Source organism: Leiobunum rupestre, chromosome 1 (genome assembly GCF_980474605.1).
Source record: "Leiobunum rupestre chromosome 1, qqLeiRupe1.1.hap1, whole genome shotgun sequence".
Classification (NCBI taxonomy): Eukaryota; Metazoa; Arthropoda; class Arachnida; order Opiliones; family Sclerosomatidae; genus Leiobunum; species Leiobunum rupestre.
Window position 1 is genome coordinate 66,758,113 of NC_143384.1, and position 19,730 is coordinate 66,777,842.

At 33.2% G+C, this 19,730-nt stretch overlaps 1 protein-coding gene across 1 annotated transcript in view; it reads left to right on the forward strand.

Annotated features, from left to right (window-relative positions):
- The window catches only part of stg1 (stargazin-like protein), a 112,882-nt gene extending 94,199 nt beyond the window's left edge, over window positions 1–18,683 (forward strand). Inside the window, exons 2-4 of the mRNA XM_090171044.1 lie at window positions 2,096–2,188; window positions 16,832–16,972; window positions 18,109–18,683. Coding sequence (XP_090027170.1) covers window positions 2,096–2,188; window positions 16,832–16,972; window positions 18,109–18,683 — 809 coding nt within the window. The remainder of the gene's footprint in view (window positions 1–2,095; window positions 2,189–16,831; window positions 16,973–18,108) is intronic.
- The last annotated feature ends 1,047 nt before the right edge of the window (window positions 18,684–19,730 follow it).

The window sequence follows — 19,730 nt, forward strand, 5'->3', positions numbered from 1 at the left end:
TCTATACCTCTGACTTCGGTCAGGTTTGGGCTGGATACTGAGCTTCGGTTCAGGCTAACGGAGAGGGTCCAGGCAAACTGGCCGCCTCGGCGGATTGGGTAGCCTGCTGTGGGACGGCGGGCCTCCATATGCGGGCACGGCGGTCCTGTTTCCCGCCTTTTGGGGTCCACCGGGATCTCCGGTGCCAGCTGTGCCGGGTTACTTGGGCTGCTGTGTGTTCGTCGTTCCCCTTTAGGAGCTCTCTCCAAAGGGTTTGACTCCTTACCTACGTAGGTAGGGTGTCGGCTGGAGTTGCTATAGCATCCACTCTCAATCCCACTGCTGTGTGCGAAGTGGGGATTGATCCACCCATTGCTGCACCTTCTGCTGGGTTGAGTGGCTTGCGTCTAAGGTGCGACCATCAGTAGTAGGGTTCTGCTACCCATGCTGGCTTTGTCACCTGTCCGGGCTTGGGGACGCTGGCGTAGGGCACTATGATGATAGGCCTCCGGTGGTATGGTCTTTGTTACTAGGTACACCGGGCAATAAATTCTGACACACTGTTGGTTTGAATATTCATCTCCATTTGTTATTTTGAATAGTTTTTCTGATATTTTACAACGCCGAGTTCCCACTTGACGAATTTTCGAGACTTTCGCGACGAATTTAATTTTTGTCGAAGCTTCGAGCTTCACTAAATTTTACTCGCACGCGTCAATTCGCTTCGCGAAAACTGCATTTTTCACTAAGTTGGAACTAGCCTGTCTATAGGGTTGTTTTATAAAGACTATTATTATTAAAGTTCTAGATCAAATGATCCTAGGTGATGCGTTTACATTTATTTACTAATATTATTGGTTTTATTCTCGTATTTCTTAACTAACTTGGTAGTTAAATATAAATGAGTGAATAATTGAGTGAATATTAGTTAATAAACGTAAAAGAAGAACGAAATATAATTCTATCTTTATCTTTAATTAATAAAATAATTTAATCAATTTACATATTGCTATAAATTAAGTTGTTAGTGTAAATATCATCATAAAAGTCTTAAAGATAAAACATTAACTATTTTCTTAAGTTCTATGCATTAAAAACATTTATTTGCATTCATGCATTACTAGTTAATTATTTCTGCAAAAATCATCATAGAAATGTTTGAAATCTTTGTATTTGTGGCAGTTATCTCAAAAAGTCGATTTCAATAGCGTACGCGTACTTTGGATTTAAGAAAAAATCTAATTTGTACTAAAAGGTTTTATCACGAAATAAATTAAACTCATTACTAAAAGTATGAAAGGCACTTGTATTTTATTTACAATTTGCTAACGCTTGCAGATCCCAAAAGAAGTAGCCACATAAGTTTGTCATTTTTAGCTTTCTATTGAAAGTGGTAGGTAAACAAATCATCCTTATATATGAAATTATTATAAGTTCTGTTCGGTAATTGGAAAAATTGGTTCAAAATATATTGTTTCCAGATATTAGAGAGATGAAATGAAATGACATGTTTAATGTCAGAAATACAGATTGATGTACTGGTAAAATATCTTCTCTGTAAATAATGTAACATTAAATAAAATGCTGCAGGTTTATTTAACTATCAGAAACAGACTCACATTATCGTTTGAATTGCATAAATTTAAATTTCAAAGCACTTAAAAAAGAACCTATTGGAATTAAACCCTTTAAATAAAATTACTGATTTAACGAGAGCGAAAAATATTCAAGATTTAATTTTATTAAATGTTGATTTAAATTATTTTATAAATTCTTATGCAATTTTTTTATAAATACCTCTTCATAATTTAAATAACAAATCCGAGGCGCTAACCACTCTCTGAAAATCTGTACACCGATTACATAAATATGAAAATGAGTACAGCCTTTGGTAGTGCTAAATCTGTACTCACTTACGTAATCATTTTAGTGCAGTCAAAGTTACAGGCTTGTACACCGATTACGAACAAAATTTTATTACATATTGATGAGAGCTTGATAAAGGCTTTAATATTTTGGTAATTAAACATTCTAATAAAAACGTGCTATTAAACTATTAAAATTACTAGTATATCCGTAAAATGTATATTTAATTTCTGTGAATTTTTCATTGCAGTTGGTTTCACGGAAGTGAAGTGTTTTAAGATCGACTATTTTCCGCGGGAAGAATACAGCCCAGATCCCATGGACTCTACTATGGCAATACCATGTGAGTATTTGTTTCTATTTAAGTGGAATTAGGCTTTATCCACGCTATCTCCCCATACAAATTTCATTAAAAAGGCAAAGTAGAGCCCTCACAAAGTTTGAACGTCGAGAATCAAGTGATCATCCTACACGTTTTCTTCTCGCGTTTCTACTTCGGAGCCCGAACTTTTTAAAACTTAATATGACACATTGTATATGGTGAGTGAGGGTAAGAATGGACACTTTTTGTAAAATTCGATTTAAAAACACAAATTGAGAGTAGACCATTTTAAAACGATTTGAAATACAAATAATGAATGTTCATTTTTAATATATTCTGGTTTTTGGTATTTAAATTTGTGAATTTTTAAAACAATAATTATTTTAAGAAATGAAGTGAGTAAGTCAAACATTGGACAAAATAGTTTTTAATTAGCATGGGGGGGTGCTAACTTTGGACACTATTAGGAAAACTATGGACAAGAAGGGTAGATATTGTAATATTACAATATTAATATATAAAAATATTAATATATTACATATTATACTTCCCGTGTCCAGTTATCACAGAAATAGTTTACGGTATCTTTGGAAATTTCTCCTTCGGGGTTTTTTTTTGTAAATTTCTAAATTTTGAAGATTTCTTAAATTTCCCGTAGAAATTTATGAATTTTCTCAAGATTTGCTAAAATTTCAATTCAAATTTCATAAAAATTTTGCGGAAAACCATCAAATTTCATAAGATTTATTAAATTTGAGAAATTTGTTGGAATCGATAAAAAAAATTAAAATTTTCCAAAACATTTGAGAAATTTGAAAAGATTTTTTAAAATTTAATACGTAATTTGAAATTTGGAATTTTTCAAATCACTGGCGTGTACGAAATTTGAAAGAGTGTCGACTGTCGGACCCCTCGACTCTCCTTCACTAGCAATGTAAGCAAGGCAGCCTCATAGCTACGTGTTTCGTAGAGCTCCAACCTCACAGCCGTACACAGTCAGCCGTCTGCTTTCCCGGGAAATTTGAATATGAAAACTTGTTTTTAAAGTTTCCTTTCAAGGAAAGACTTTAAACTAAATCCTACCTCGTTTAAAATTGAATACAATCGACATGTGATTGATAACAAAGTAGGCTGTCCAATCTTAAACTTTACACTAGTTAATTTAAATGCTTATAAAAAAGGCAAAACCTTCATTAAATTATAAATTTCGTGTACTAGAAAAACGCCAAATTGCTTAAAATAATACTTAAACAATTTATTTTTATCTCACCATTTCATATTTACATGCTATATCTTATTTCCTAAGCCACAAAACGAAATTTCCAATGAAATTTCAAGAATTTTTTTTAGATAATTTTAGTTGTTTTATTTCAAGACTTGCTGTATAATCTGTTACGGTGAAAATATTTAGTAATAAATTGCATGTTTTAGGGTATGTTTAAGGCTTCAAAATGAGACCAATTTTGCGCTTTGGCATCAAAGAATAAATTTTCAATTAAATATTTTTCAAAAGTGTCCAAACTTCGCCATGTCCATTCTTACCCTCACTCACCCTAATATCATCAGCTTTTCGTAAGGTCTAGCCCAAATTTTTTTACGGTAAGAGGTAGGAATTCAAAATCTGCACCTCCTAGTGGCTACGTCCTCAATTATGCATTTCTGAAATAAACATCGCGAAATGCATTGTGAATACGCGCAAGCCGTGCGCGAATATTTTTAAACTTAGAATCTCGCGGCAGAAATCTCCGCTGCGAGCCCTTAGCACCGTAACCAAGCCTTATTCACAATATTATCGCTTTAAAACTGAAAAGTAACACTTATCTTTGCAAAATGATTCATCAGAACCTAAAACTGGCTATTAGAAATAAGAGTAGCGTTTTTAAAGGTATTTATTTTTCAAATTTGAGATTTAGACACGTTTTCTGTGGCATTCATCAATCCGAGCGTTTAAATAAAAATACTCAATATTACAATTTTCATGCTCAACAAATCGAAAGATAATTATGATTCTTTTCTGCCAGCTTTAATTTTAGAAATCGTTAATAATGGTTTAATTAGAGATGCGCTAAGCCTTGTATAATTCAGGCAAAATCGGAGACACGTTCAAAGTAAAGCAGGGTACGCGAACACTAATGTTTGTGTTTAGACAATACTCACAGCGCGTTAAAGCAAATATTTCTAAAATGTGTTAAAATTCTATTGTATCTGCAAATGTTTTCTTTAGAAGTCAAAGTGAAAGCACGCTTGACTGATTTTAATGAATTTAATTTCACGATCGTTTATATATTACTTTTAGAGCGTCTTGCTTAACCTCACTATGAAGGGATCATATTTGTCGAGCGTTTACGGAGGGGAAATTTTAATTTATTTTATTTATTTGCTCGGGTGGTTTCATCGTATGGGATGTGTTTGTTGCTCCCAATATTCAGGGTCTTTTAAATTGATCGAACCAAGCGTTTTTTATCGGAAATCCGAGGCTTTAATTCCAACAATCGTACAATTTTGTTATTTGCTTATTTTGTTTTCAAAACAAGCTATTGCTCCTACGGCCAACTTGTTTTCTTTCAAGCACTCAAAACCCGGCGAAAAATAACCGTATTCTTACTTTTTTCAATATGCTCTTCAACTTTCTCATTGACACTTTTTGTCCGCGACCTACCGGTGAAATAAAAAACTTTCCAAAACGCACCAAAATTCTTCGATTTTTCTAAAATTGGCAAATTCAATTCATTACTATGCGTTGTATATACCCTGAAAATTTCTGTCACGTTGATTTATGATAAAAACACTTGGATCGATCAATTTAAAAGACCGTGTACAGGTATCTGTGGAAATTAAATAACACTTTGAAAATATTATACTTATGATATATTATTATTATTATTATTATTATTATTATTATTATTATTATTATTATTATTATTATTATTTAACGATGTAAAACAAAAGTTTTATTCATCAATGAACTAACTATTTTTAATAGTTATTAGGAATTAGGCAGCCTTCGATGAAGATGGAGCTACATAACAAAGGGGGCTTTGTTGTTTTTTTCAATAACGGTGCGCGACGCACGCTCAGTCTAAGGCTAGGCGCCCACCAACTCTTCGTATCGTATCCGTCCTGCCTTCTACAAGTCATTGCCTCTGTAAGAAGATAAGGCTTGTGGAAGGCAGGACGTAGCTTTACGAAGAGCAGTGGGCGCCTGACTTAACGTGATAACTAGAACGTACAAAAGTAATAAAAGTAAAACTTTCGTTATCTTCAGTATAATAAATCCCTCGATAATTTAAACTAGGGGAAAATTTCCGCAAATCGGAAAAATAAAAAATTTAAACATAAATTACTTTTCAAGGGTTTTTAATGTTTTAAACATTTTATCGATTTAAAATGACTAATATCAGTAAACATACTACAAAACATTAATAGTGTTACATTTCAACCAGTTTAAACTAGTCTATAGGTTTAGTTTTACTTTTAGATTAGAAAAAATTAGATGAAAATGCCGCTTTATTTAAATTTGTAAACAATATATTAGACAAATCATGGAATGAAAAAGTTTTTAATATTTTTCGGAAAAATACGGAAAGTTTTCCGGGAAAAAGGCCTCGGTAATTTTCCGGAAAATTTTCCGAGCGGGAAATTTTCCGACTTACAACACTAATTATTTCAATCAAAAACAGTTTAATTAGAAAGTGTGCTAAATATGCTATACCTAAAACAGTTTTTACAATTTTTTATAAGAAATCCTCTAATATGTAATGCAATAATAGGCAGAATGACCCCCATAAAAGTACTTCGTTTTCGTATTGCATTGGCGATGACATCGGATACTGACACACAAAAGATCACAGTAAATTTCTTCACAATTAAAATATTATACTTACAAAATTTTACTACAGAGTGTGTGTCATATGTATTCTCGCAAAGAGAAAGCCGGTGACTTGAAGCTGAGAAACTTAAGAGAGATAGTTGACTGAGCTCCGTCTTTATCGATTGGACCATTTCACCACACTATATAAAGCCGTCTGGTGGCCAAAATTATCCTTGGACGTAATTATAAAACTGGCTTAAAATTCTAATAAAAACTACCAATTGATGATTAACATGCTTACTATTAAAAATATGTGAATATAAATATCATTTGGAAACATTGTTCAAAAAGGTCGATTTCACTATACCGGTATCTATATCGAACGTCTATTCAAAAGAGTGTTACTAGGAACCCGTTAATGCACAGAAACCTAATAAATATCATTTGAAACATAGTTTAAAACGGTCGATTTCGCTATACCGGTATCTATAGCGAACGTCTATTCAAAAGAGTGTTACTAGGAACCCGTTAATGCATAGAAAACTAAACACTATTTTTGGTGGGGCTTTTATTAAAACACACGGTTGTTGAACACACAAATTAACATTTACTTTAAACCTTATAATAATAATAATAATAATCAGCTAGGCTAATACCCAAGGCACCACCTTAGGCCTAAGTCATCATGCGACTTTTGAAGCCCTTAAGGTGTTGCTTACTAAAACATATTATAGTGCAAATACCTAAACACTATTTGAAGTGGTTTAACAAGATAAATAAAAACCCATAAATATGCATTTCCCTAAACACACTTTTAGGTGCTTCTGATTAAAATACCTGATCGAAAAATCAGTAAATGTACAGATACTTAAAAACCATTTTAGGTGTTGCTTATCAGAACATGATCGTAGATCCCAGAAATGAACACATACGGTAACACTTTTTTAGGTGTAGTTTAATAAAACACAGGTACGTAGACGAGAAATTCCTAATAAATTAACTAGATCAGAACCATTAAAATGGTATTAGCTGAGATAACAAATGATCGTTCGCTCCAGTATTATTTTCGAGTAGAAACGGAACAAAACCGCGTCAAACTTAATAAAGATTTAAATTTGTTAGCCTCTCATTTGGCAACTAGGCGAAAAGGGTCGTTATAAAACTATTCTATTGCCTTAATTAAGTTAAATGGAATTCGGCGCGATAAGTTATAAGATGTTCGGTTGCCAGTTCTAAAGTTATATCAGATGATGGTCTCGCCGCAGATTTCCGTCACTCGCATTGTGATCCAAAACAGGGCGTGCGTTGCGCGGCAGCCGCCTTTCAAGGCGAAGTCATTACTCTAAATATATGGGCAAGCAAGAGATTACGCCCCCTTTAGGCTCTTTCCTCAACCTCAGACAATGTCATTTAGCCAGCCCTGAAATTCGAAGAGAATACAGTCACTGTATCGCACTATCAATTTATGTTATCAAGTAGTGCAACTGCGTTTATTCAAATAGCAAAAACATTTCGTTGGCCACCTGGGATTATATATCTGATAAAAAGTTACGCAAAAGTGAGTGAAATTTTGAGAATAACTATGGTCAAAATCTTATTTGAAATTATTCTGATTTGAAAAATTCGTTTATTTTTATGGATTACATAAAGCGAAAACCAATTAAAGAATTACTTAAATTGTGCGATATACGCTATAATATAATGCCAGTGGTGAAACCTGCAGTGTATTATCCTAAATATTTGATAAGAAAACAACTTTTTATAAAACGCGTGCATTACTTCTTCAAATATTTAAATCAATTTAAAGTTTAAATGTGACTTTTTTATGCAAAACCTTTTTCTCATCTCGTAAAACCTTAAAAAATAATCTTTATCCTTAGTAACCTAATGATTTCCAATTAAATATTCGTAAGCTTTTTCCATAAATAAATCGAACCCGTCGAAAGTGTTTTTGTTCTAAGCGTATTTTTTTCGAGGCATCGCTATTGCGGTAAAAGTGGCGCTGGTAGCAGGCTCATTGCCACGCGGTGATGTCATTTTGCATCTTTAGGTTCGGAAATCATACATCAAGAAGTCCTTGTTTTGAAAAATAAAAATTCTTCTAGCAAAACTAAATCGTAATTTATGTAGAGCCACCTAAAAACGACAGCTTCAGGATTCTTAAAGGGAAGATAACCTGCAAAGCAATCTTTATAGTGGACCCCTTCAATTTTTCAATTTACCCTGTACAGTGGCGCCAAATATTTCTAAAGCCAAAGGCAAGAGCGAACAAAGCTGAAAACGTCGGTGTTCCCCAAAGGTTTTTTTTTTCTTTTAAACCTTTAAAATTGGGAAAAATAAAGGTATTTTACAGAATTATTATGTATATTTATAAAGAGATAAAAACGTTTCTTAAAAATAGTTTTTCAAGTAATATTGTCATTTCCTCCTCAATATAGTAAAAATTTCGTAAATTTTTCAAAAATATAACGCGTTGGATAATTTTAAAAATGTGGCTTCTTTGAACACAATATAGCAATAATACTATCTTCTCCGTTCAAATACCGATTGGCCACCGACGACATTCAATAATCTTCCATCAGATTAGTAAAATTTCAAATTATTTATGTATGTTGTACTTAGATATACATACTATTTATCTTCACACCTAAAACAACTGTAAAAATCTATTTTCGCTCAAAATCAATAAGTGAAACGTATTTCTTTTTTGTCAAAACGAACTTGTAACGTTTTGAATAGACCCCACAAATATAACTCTCTCTAGTCTTAACTTTATAAATGTCCCCTGTTGTGTTGGCTCTCTCTTCCCCTGGGTTTTACCCTAGTACGCTCTCTGGTACAACCGCGGAACTCCCTGGCTCTCTGGTATTGCCCAATGTTTGAAAATAAACTTTCCATTCCATCGTGCGAGAACCGATGAAACCCCGTAGACCCTTTGACCAGGGTCAGTTGATAAAAAGGGGTGACACGTGTTTCTCAGGACAGACCGTTTTGAACGAGAGACATCTTCGGAGAGTGGGCCGGTTCCTTGGGGCTAATTCAGCTAACAACAAGTCTTTTGCTTCCCCGTTCGCGTTCGCTCGCTACGGAGTCTTCAAGAAGTGACTACGTTAAAATGTTTCGCGACATCACCGACATCCTCGACGGCATTGCCATTCACCAATTTCGTAAGAAATGCATTTACTTATAAACGTTTACCAGAGAGCCAAAACACTCCCCTTAAATTTTTAGTTAACTTTAAGAGAGAGAGTTAAGTCTTAAATTGTTTGACCAGTATGCTTTTCATTGCCATTAAATTCATATATATATATCTAATCAAAGTTTATTTTATTATTAATGTGACAATTTAAATATAAATATAAACTAATCCCCTAGACATCGAACCAAGAATTACATTAATTTTCACCTAACATAAAAATTGTCACAAACTCTTACTTAAAAACTATATTGAACTAAGCTCTCTCCCCATCAATGGTTGTAGGAGTTTTCCCTGGAGTTATTTGATTTACCTTCACGTAAACACTTGTTGAGGTTAACGGTAATGGTTAATGTATTAAGCTGTTGGCTCGCGTGGAACCACCCTCCTACGCATTGCAACTCGGTCACCTGATTTAGAGTTATTAAAAGTCGATATCTGGATGGTGGTGCCTTGGTTATTAGCCTAGTTTATTATTATTAATTGAATATTGGAAATAACGTTAGGAATTTAATTTTTAAATAGTCCGAAAACTGTCTTTGGTTTTGGCTGGTAAATGTATGAAGACGTAAAATTGTAAAACCAAATTTATAGTAAGAGGGTAGCTAAGAGTCGATCAAATTAAAATCCAATAGTCTCTTTCGTTGATTTTCTCTACTTCATCTTCTTGAAATAGCAATGATATGTTGCATAGTCAAATATTATGTATTCATGGTGGGTACAAGACTAACAACAGGCGACGAAAATAAGGTACCTGAAAAAAGGATGAACCAGTTGGGCAAATTAAAGAGGAAGAAGTTAAATACTACAACGACAACAAGTTGTGATTTTATAAATTTAGATAAAAAAGGTAACAATTAAAAAAATTTCAATTTAAAAATTAATGGAATGAAACTTTATCTTTCATGAAATTAAAAACCAGTGTTGCCAATGTGTGGGCTAAATTCCAGATTGTGGGATTTTTGGCGAGTTATTGGGCTTTGTGAGATAAAGGTATTTTTAAGTGAAAATCATTGATTTTGTGGGATTTTTTACCTTAAAAATTTTGTTTTACATTTTTTGAGAAAAGCCCTATTTTCGAAAAAATAAATAAATTTTATCTATTTGTTTAATTTATATCGCCTTCAGATTTTTGTATTTTATAACTTTTTTTTACTTTTTTTATTCCGCGCTAGCCTACGAAAGTAGAAAATATTTGGTATGTTTTCCGCTGAGATTTGGGAGGGGGCGTCGTGGCTAAAAACGTTTTGGGGGTTTGGCGGAAAATTTAGTAACCCGACTGTGGGATTTTCGCTTCTCAAACAATGGCAACACTGTTAAAAACTATCTTCTGACTCTGTAAAGTAGATCTCCACACAACTTGAGCAAGGATATAGAAATTGAGTTGACGTTATGAAAATTATGGTTTCGTTCATTACTTAAGTGCTTTCTAAAATGGTATGTTAGTACACTATCCCGAAAACCGACGGACGACTAGGCGAATATAAGGTTGGACATAAACGAACATCTGATATTGCAGTGAGATTTTAATGGAACTAGAATTACGTCAAGAGTGGACGTTGGGATAAGAATTGATGTTTCCATAAATAAAAATTGAAGAATTCAAATGCTTTTTCGACGTCACGAGACAAAGTGTAACTTCAGTTTTGCCACGCGTGATTTTTAAATATATATCAATATGTTATCACTCTAGAACCACTTTGGAAATATCAATGACAACAAAGGCGACCACATTTGATAGTGTCATATTGAGTGGTGGATTTAAGGTTACCAGGTAGTGCTAAAGACCAGAGTCGATCTTTTAACACAACATAGGAGGAATATGTATCTTGTCTCAAAATCTAGTTGCTTCAGTATAAAGTTATTTGTGATTATACTGACCACATTAGGAATTTGCGGATGGTAAGATAAAACCACTTGAAATGCGTTGCAGAGGACCAAATTGAAATATGGTCACGAATTGCTTTAAATTTTAGTTGGATACCCACATTTTATTTAATCGCAATAAGTAACAGAACGGGTTTGCTCTTGTCTAGTAAGTAGTCTAGTTGTCTAGTAACTTGAGTCATAATTTCGTCCAAAAATTGCACATTACGTTTTGAGATTAAATAAAGGTGCGTGCAAAAATGCAGCCCGTGGCAATTTTTAGAAATTTAAATCCAAACTTTAATAAACTATAGTGTGACTTGAGTCAGGTAGTGTAGCCAATTAGTCGGTTTACGAGCAATTAAATTAAAAACGGAATCAAAGCATTCTCAATATCGATTGCTAATGCACCTAAGCAATATGCACCTAAGGTCACGAGGACAGATGCAATTGTATTAAGGCCACGATGACAGATGCAATTGTATTAAAGCCACGAGGACAGACGTCATTGTATTAAGGCCACGAGGACAGACGCCATTGTATTAAGGCCACGAGGACAGACGCCATTGTATTAAGGCCACGAGGACAGACGCCATTGTATTAAGGCCACGAGGACAGACGCCATTGTATCAAGGCCACAAGAAGCAAATGAGCTACTTCATATTGGTAGTGGTCGTGGTATTCTGGAACAGAGAAGAAGCTTTTTAATAACAAATATAAACAACTAGACTAATAACCAAGGCACCCAACTCATCTAGCGACTTTTATTGCCTTTAATTCAGGTGACCAGGTTTTCCGCTTAACAGACCAATAAGTTCACACGGGATAGCAGTGTAAAGTCAGTTCATATTCAAAGCTACCTCGAGCAGAATAACTTGAAAACTGCTAAAGTACATTATTCTTGTCTTTTACGTAGCTTGGCAGTTTCGTGTTTAATAGTTAGATGTAAAAACTACTTATCAGTTTTAGCACTGAAATATTTTATTTTAAAAAATAAAAAGAGGAATATGCATGGAATCATTAATAAAACATTAGTTTTATTTTGATAACAATGGCATTAGAACCCTATTAGCTTTCGACCACGAAGGCCTTCATCAGACCACGGACTTTACTATAAGGGGACGGTTTTGGGCTGTAGCTTCCCCAATGCTTTTCGCCCGGTTCTATGATTGTCTGTTTGTCGGGAGGGTCGCAAAAAAGGGGAAAAAAACTTCTTTAGATCTTCAAAGTCAGTTCGATGAAAAATTAAATGGTAACCAGTTAGTTCACGCTATGGTGAAAACGAATATATTAATTTTGTTAGTTATTTAAAAATGTATGTTTGTTAATTTAGACGAGGTAAATCAAGTGTTATTTTATTCGCTTTTAGAATTAATTAGTAGATCAAATATGGTTAAAAAGCAGTGTATGTATTCTTTGTGCTATAATAAGGACAATTCAATTAAGCCTAGGTCAAATTCTAGTAGTGAAATTCGGTATTTTCCATATGACGGAACGACCTTGAATAAACTATTTTGAGGTACTGCTAACTTTTTTTCACCCCGCAGAGTTGGCCGCAAACGGAATGTGGTCTGACTACAGAAATAGATTGATAAAACGTCCCCTTATAGTCAAGTCCGTGATCAGACTAAATTATTTTTTTAATTTTTATACTCCCGCCTTTTTATTAACTAAATTCTTGAAAAAATTTAATACAATATATATATACACAAGCGACTCTGAGCGGGAAACACACTTGACCTTCGTTGTTTTTGTTTGTTTTTATATATATATATATATTTTTTATTTTTTATTATTTTTTATTTTTTTAAATGTTTATCTTTTATTATACCCCATAATGCAGATTCTTCACAACCTTTATCAAGGTTGAGATGCTCGTGTGTTTGTTTTATAAATAAGCCTTCTATAAATTTTCTTCGATACCAATTGGTTTCATAATAAACAATTTTAGGTTCTCCCCAATTAAGATTTTGATTACAATTCCATGCATTTTTGGCAATGCCATTGGCAAAATCACCTTTTCTCACACATCCGATATTTTTTCTTTTAATTAACGTTTTGTCTCTCAGATATATTTTTTTTGCAAAATTACAGCTTATTTCGTAAATTATACATCGTTTGTCTGATATGTTTTGTTTTTTTATTCGGGGGATTATTTTTAACCAAGATTTGTTCTGTTGCGCAAAATCAAGCGAAAAGTTTCGTTTATTCCCATTCGACCGAAATCCCATTCAACCGAATCCCATTCGACCGAAAGAATTTTAAAATGTAGCCCAATTGGCGGGGTGATTTGGTATTTTATTTATAAGGTATGTACTATCGAAGATCCATGTTTAGGTTAGGTTAGGTTAGGTTAGGTTAGGTTAGGTTAGGTTAGAGTTGGTTAAGTTTACTATTTCAGTTTTGGTTCAGTTACTTTTCTTGACTAGGTGAAGATAAAAATATAATTCATGCTCATTCCATTTTATTTTCTGCTCCATTGCAAACGACTTCAGTAACTAAATTGAAAACATAGCAAAAGCCAATTTATATAGCAGCGTTCGGTCGAATGGGACACATAAAAGCGTTCGGTCGAATGGGACACATAAAAGCGTTCGGTCGAATGGGACACATAAAAGCGTTCGGTCGAATGGGACACATAAAAGCGTTCGGTCGAATGGGACACATAAAAACCGCACGTTTCGGCGGAATTCGGTCGAATGGGACACCTCAAAAACCGCCTTCGGTCGAATGGGATTTCGGTCGAATGGGACTAAAGCAAAAGTTTGGCACCTCAAATATTCTGTGATCATCAGGTTTGAGATGGAAATACGAAAAATTAAGCCTGATTCCCACTTAGCGCGAAATTTAGTTTTCGTGAGACGAATTGACGGTCGCGAATAAAATTTACTAAAGAGCAAAGCTAGGGCGAAAATTAAATTCGTCGCGAAAATATTGAAAAGTGGAAACTAGGCTTAACTCAGCAGAAATTTGTAAGAGCCCATTCGGGGAGCTTTTCAATGCCCTCATCCAAACAAGAGCTGACTAATCTAAGAACCGGCGAATGGCTTCGGCAATGTCTTAAACTTTATTTCGAACAACAATTGCGCGACCTCCATCAGCTGGTTTATCACTAAACAATTGTTGCGGTTCACGATTCAATCTGTAACCAAAGGTTTATCAAACCGAAAACAAATGTCCTTCAACTATTTTCGTTTGTTCTTAACCAACAGAATGTGTATGTAGTTCATAAACGAAGGTCATGAAATTTCCAAAAACACGCAAAATGCCCTATGCCAGATTTCAAGTTGTACTTTTCGAGGTTTGTACGGTTTAGAAATAACCGGACACTGTTATGCCTCATGAAAAGCGCAGTATTATATTGAAGCTGCCCAGTACTTTTTTTCGGTATCATCAAGTCGTTGAATGGGGACCAACCTTATCAAGACTGAAAAATATCTATATCCGTTAATTTTGAAATTTTTATATTAATTTTTGTTAACAAAATTTCATCAATAAAGCTAGTTTCTTTCCCTTTCAATTGCACTGCTTTGCATCCCATCTTTTATCCATTTGTAAATTTAAATACATTATTTTATTTGGGGGTTTGTTATTGTTTTGTTATGTTAGCAAGAACCTATTGTTGTTAGTCTAAAATCCTTTGATATATTTTGAAGAACTATATAGATGCATTCCTTATTAAAATACTGTATTTGAACCACGGTTTTTTGTTACTTGTATAACTTTAAGCATCAGGGCCCTTTTCTGGTTAAGATCTCCATAGGAAATAGTTGATACCATTTTGAACCAAAATTCAATCAATCAAACATTAATTTTTTTTAAATTAATTTGATCAAATAGTTTTTAATCAAATAATATTGAATCATATTTTGATCAAGTAATACTGTATCATATTTTGATCAAGTAATACTGTATCATATTTTGATCAAGTAATACTGTATCATATTTTGATTAAATAATATGGAATCATATTTGGATTAAATAATATGGAATCATATTTTGATTAAATAATATGGAATCATTTTTTGATTAAATAATATGGAATCATTTTTTGATTAAATAATATGGAATCATATTTGGATTAAATAATATGAAATCATATTTGGTTTAAATAATATGGAATCATATTTTGATTAAATAATATGGAATCATATTTGGATTAAATAATATGGAATCATATTTGGATTAAATAATATCGAATCATATTTTGATTAAATAATATGGAATCATATTTTGATTAAATAATATGGAATCATATTTGGATTAAATAATATGGAATCATATTTTGATTAAATAATATGGAATCATATTTTGATTAAATAATATGGAATCATATTTTGATTAAATAATATGGAATCATATTTTGATTAAATAATATGGAATCATATTTTGATTAAATAAAATGGAATCATATTTTGATTAAATAATATGGAATCATATTTCGAACAAGTAATAATGGATCATATTTTGATCTAGTCATTTTGTATCATATTTTGATCAAGTAATATTGTATAATATTTTTATCAATATTATTGTATAATATTTTGATCAATATTATTGTATATTTTTTGATCAAGTAATATTGTATCATATTTATTTCAAGTAATATTGTATCATATTTAAATCCAGTAATATTATATCATATTTAAATCCAGGGATATTGTATCATATTTTAATCAAGTAATTTTGTATCATATTTTAATCAAGTAATATTGTATCATATTTTAACCTAGTAATTTTGTATCATATTTTAATCAAGTAATATTGTATCATATTTTAATCAAGTAATTTTGTATCATATTTAATTCTAGTGATATTGTATCAAATTTAAATCAAGTAATATTTTGTTATATTTAAATGAAGTAATATTTTGTCATATTTAAATCAAGTAATATGGAATCTTATTTTAATCAAGTAATATGGTATCTTATTTTGATCAAGTAATATGGTATCTTATTTTGATCAAGTAATATGGTATCTTATTTTGATCAAGTAATATGGTATCTTACTTTGATCAAGTAATATGGTATCTTATTTTGATCAAGAAATATGGTATCTTATTTTGATCAAATATTATTTGATCAAGTATTATTGTATCAAATTTAAATCAAATATTATAGGATAAATTAATATTATATCATATTTATGTTGCATAATATTTGATTATGTATTATTGAATAAAAATATGATCATATATAGGTCAAATATTATTTGATCAAGTAATTTCGGATAAAAATATGATCATATTTCAAAATTGTCAATTTGTAAAATCTTTGAGTAAATTGCGATTAAGATTTTAGGGACCATTTTCCTTGTGTTCCCTTTATAAAAAAAACTTCAGTGTTTTGTGCGAAGCCACCTTAATTCGTAAAATTATTCTAACCATACGCATTAAAAACTATAACTATCAAATTGAAATATCACTGTTGGATAGTGACAAAGTAATATTTTAAAAATAAATGACACTTCTAGTTTCAGAACCCGTCGGTTTCATCACCAGGAGTAAATTCAACCGATGTTAGGGAATTTTACCAATCAACTGGGTAGGGAAGGGGGTTAATATATCAAAAAATTAAAAATTAAAATAGTTAACTGAAAACTTATTCAGTTGAAAATAGATTTATTTATTTTTTTAAAATTATCTATTCCAAATTGAAGCAACATAGCTATAACCAACTTAAGTTTATCCAAAAATAGATCACATTTAAAATTGACGCTCAAGAACTAAATATATTAAATAATTAGAAAATAATTAGTGTAAAACTCATTAATTTCTTTAAAATAATTTCAGATGCTGCAAAAAAGGCATCTGTGTACGTTTTCATCAGTGCCCTCGTTCTCATTATCGGTGTAATCCTTTGTCTTATGGGACACTGCATGAAACGAAGAAAAGTTTTCATGTTTGCATCCGGCGTGGCCTTCATACTCTCAGGTAAAGTAAACCTTTGGTTTAAGAAAATTACAAACGCTTTGACTTTTTAGATAGAGTGTCTATAATGCTGGAAAGGGATCTTAGTCACTTGTTCAAATATTCAAAGTTGAAATTTGGCCAGTTATGGGAAGCCAAAACTTAATATTTTCATTAAATCCGAAACCAGTGAAAAATAAACTATCAATGGCGATATAGACGTTGAAATTTTTTATACTGACCTTCAAAAGCTGGTTTATCTAAAAAATATTTTAAAATCTTATAATTAAATAAACAAGGTGATCTTGACCTTGGAAATGCTGATCTCGATTGGAAATTTCGGCAACCCTAAACTAAATCTTACTACTTAAAACTATAACTTTTAAGCATTTGATTTTTTTTTAAGTTAACATTATAGCTTTTTTCGTTATGTGGTGAGATCAAGGATGCTCGTTTCTAATAATTGAAACACTCTTTATCGAGCACCTGATGCTAAAAGTTAATAATTGTTTGGAGACAATGGTCGAGCGACCAAACTGAACTGACAAGGAGAGTACCCGAGGTGTTTATTGCCGATTTTGTTCAAAGTCGGGCGTAATGTAGACCTATATGAGATATGAAATTTCCCAAAAGGAGACGTTGCACTACCCATTCGTTTTGCTATAGCAACCGAAAATGTTTTTGATCACTTAAATCGATAAAATCTCCATTTAAAAAAGCATGGTATTTTCTCGGTTTCACAGGGTCCTAGCTACGAAAATTTTGAAAAATTTTGAAAATCACGAAATGTGTAATTTGGACCACATTTATGTAAATTTCATCAAGTTTGGGTAAATTGAAACATTTTTAGGGTAAATTTGTAACAAATTTTGGGTAAAATAAGGAAAAAATCTTATTTTGGTTGTAAGTGGTCAAAAACATTTTCGGTTGGCATGGCAAATCGAATGGGTAGTGCAACGGCTCCTTTTGCGAAATTTCATATCTCATATAGGTCTACATTACGGCCGACTTTGAACTAAATCGGCAATAAACACTTCGAGTACTCTCCTTGTGAGGGTGTCGCTGAGTGCTCTTTTGGGCAGTGGTATAGTTAAAGATGACTAATTGATGAATTCTTTTATTTCTGTCGGCACGTCATTCATCTTCTTCCCAACTCCAAGGATTAATGGTACTAGTGGGGATGGTCATGTACATCTCAACTTTCAAATCGGAAGTGGGTCACAAGCTGAGACCGAAATCGTCTTTCCAAGGGCCACTTTTCATCTATCGTTATGGATTCTCTTTTATACTCGCGGTAACTAGCCTTATGACCTGTGAACTCTCTGGAACGTTCGCCATATTTCTGTGCATACATAGGTACCAAGAAGACTGGAAGAAGAAGTCTGATCGTCAAAAATTCGCGGACTATTTGCCTTCCGGGGGCAACGGAGTGGGCGGTTCCGCGGGCGAAGACCACGCGCCGTGTCGTCGCCACCAGAGGGGGCGCCGAAACAGTCGCACGCGCGATACTAATAACTCGCGAGAGTCGTCGCCTTGTCCTTCAACCAGCAGAGGGCGTAGGGGAACTACCGCCACCTTACCTTTGTCCGAATCCATGAGGGACTTAGCTTTTTACAATTTCCCGCCTTTTTCGCGGGACACAACGTGCAATACGGTGTCGACATCCGCCGATATCAACCGCGAGTATTCGCGAGACTTTTCTTTTGAAACTTTAAGACGCACTACTCCGGTATGAGCGACCGAGGATTTATCAACCGAGGATTTTAGTACAACATTCCATCCTATTTTGTCAATCAAAGTAGGCGCGGAAAGTATATCGAGTTCAATACGAGTTACCTGAGGACAACAATAAATAAAAGTCATTTGTTATTATTCGAGTAAATATTTGGCGGGAAATTTGGCACTATTCGTCGGTGGCGTACGCGAAATGATGACTTCCCCGAAACCGCGTGTTCTTTCTAGAAGTTTTTCGTTCGCTTCGCGTTTTATAATCATCACGCGTCAAGCCTTTACGATACTTTTCTTTAGAAAAGAGAAACGTATAGTGGTTTTTCGTATCAGAAATGTGGTGCGTGAATGGAGAACGTTATTTTTCATTTTCCGAGGCAACGCTATTTTAAACAATTATATTATAATTAGGAAAAAATATATTGGTGCGGTCTTCCTACCTTCCTGACCCACTCTTGCATATCAAAGTGTTTTATTTCGAGAAAGGCAGGTCTGAAGAAGTCGAAATCAACGGATGGGGCAAATTAATTTGACGACAATTGGCATGAGAAGCGAGGCTTTCACGGTGGCAATCTCTTGCGTAAGGACTTTTCAATCTGCTTTTCATTTTCACAGTTTTTGACGACTCAAATTAGAGGTCGGCGTTTGAATAAGAAATTATCCAATTATTTATTTTTATTCATAACCACAAATTATCCAAAAAATATACGAAAAAACCGATTATTTTTGCATGTTAAATCGTTGTTTATTCGTATAAAATGGTCATAAAAAAACAATTAACCCAACTTTTTATGGTTAATCGAAATTTTTCCGGTGAATTTATTCGTTCCGCCGACCTCTAACTCAAATAAACAGTGTAGGCTGTTAGTTATCGATGCATTCCTTGCGGAACTTAATTTATATTAGTTTCGATACATGGAATAATATAAAGACACTTTGGAAATATTCCTCATTGTAATATATGAATTATGGTGGGGTAAAAGGAGACGGGTTCCATTCTAGCTTGCGGCCAGTGCTTCCACTTCCAAAAGATCATTTTACCCAGACATAAGCT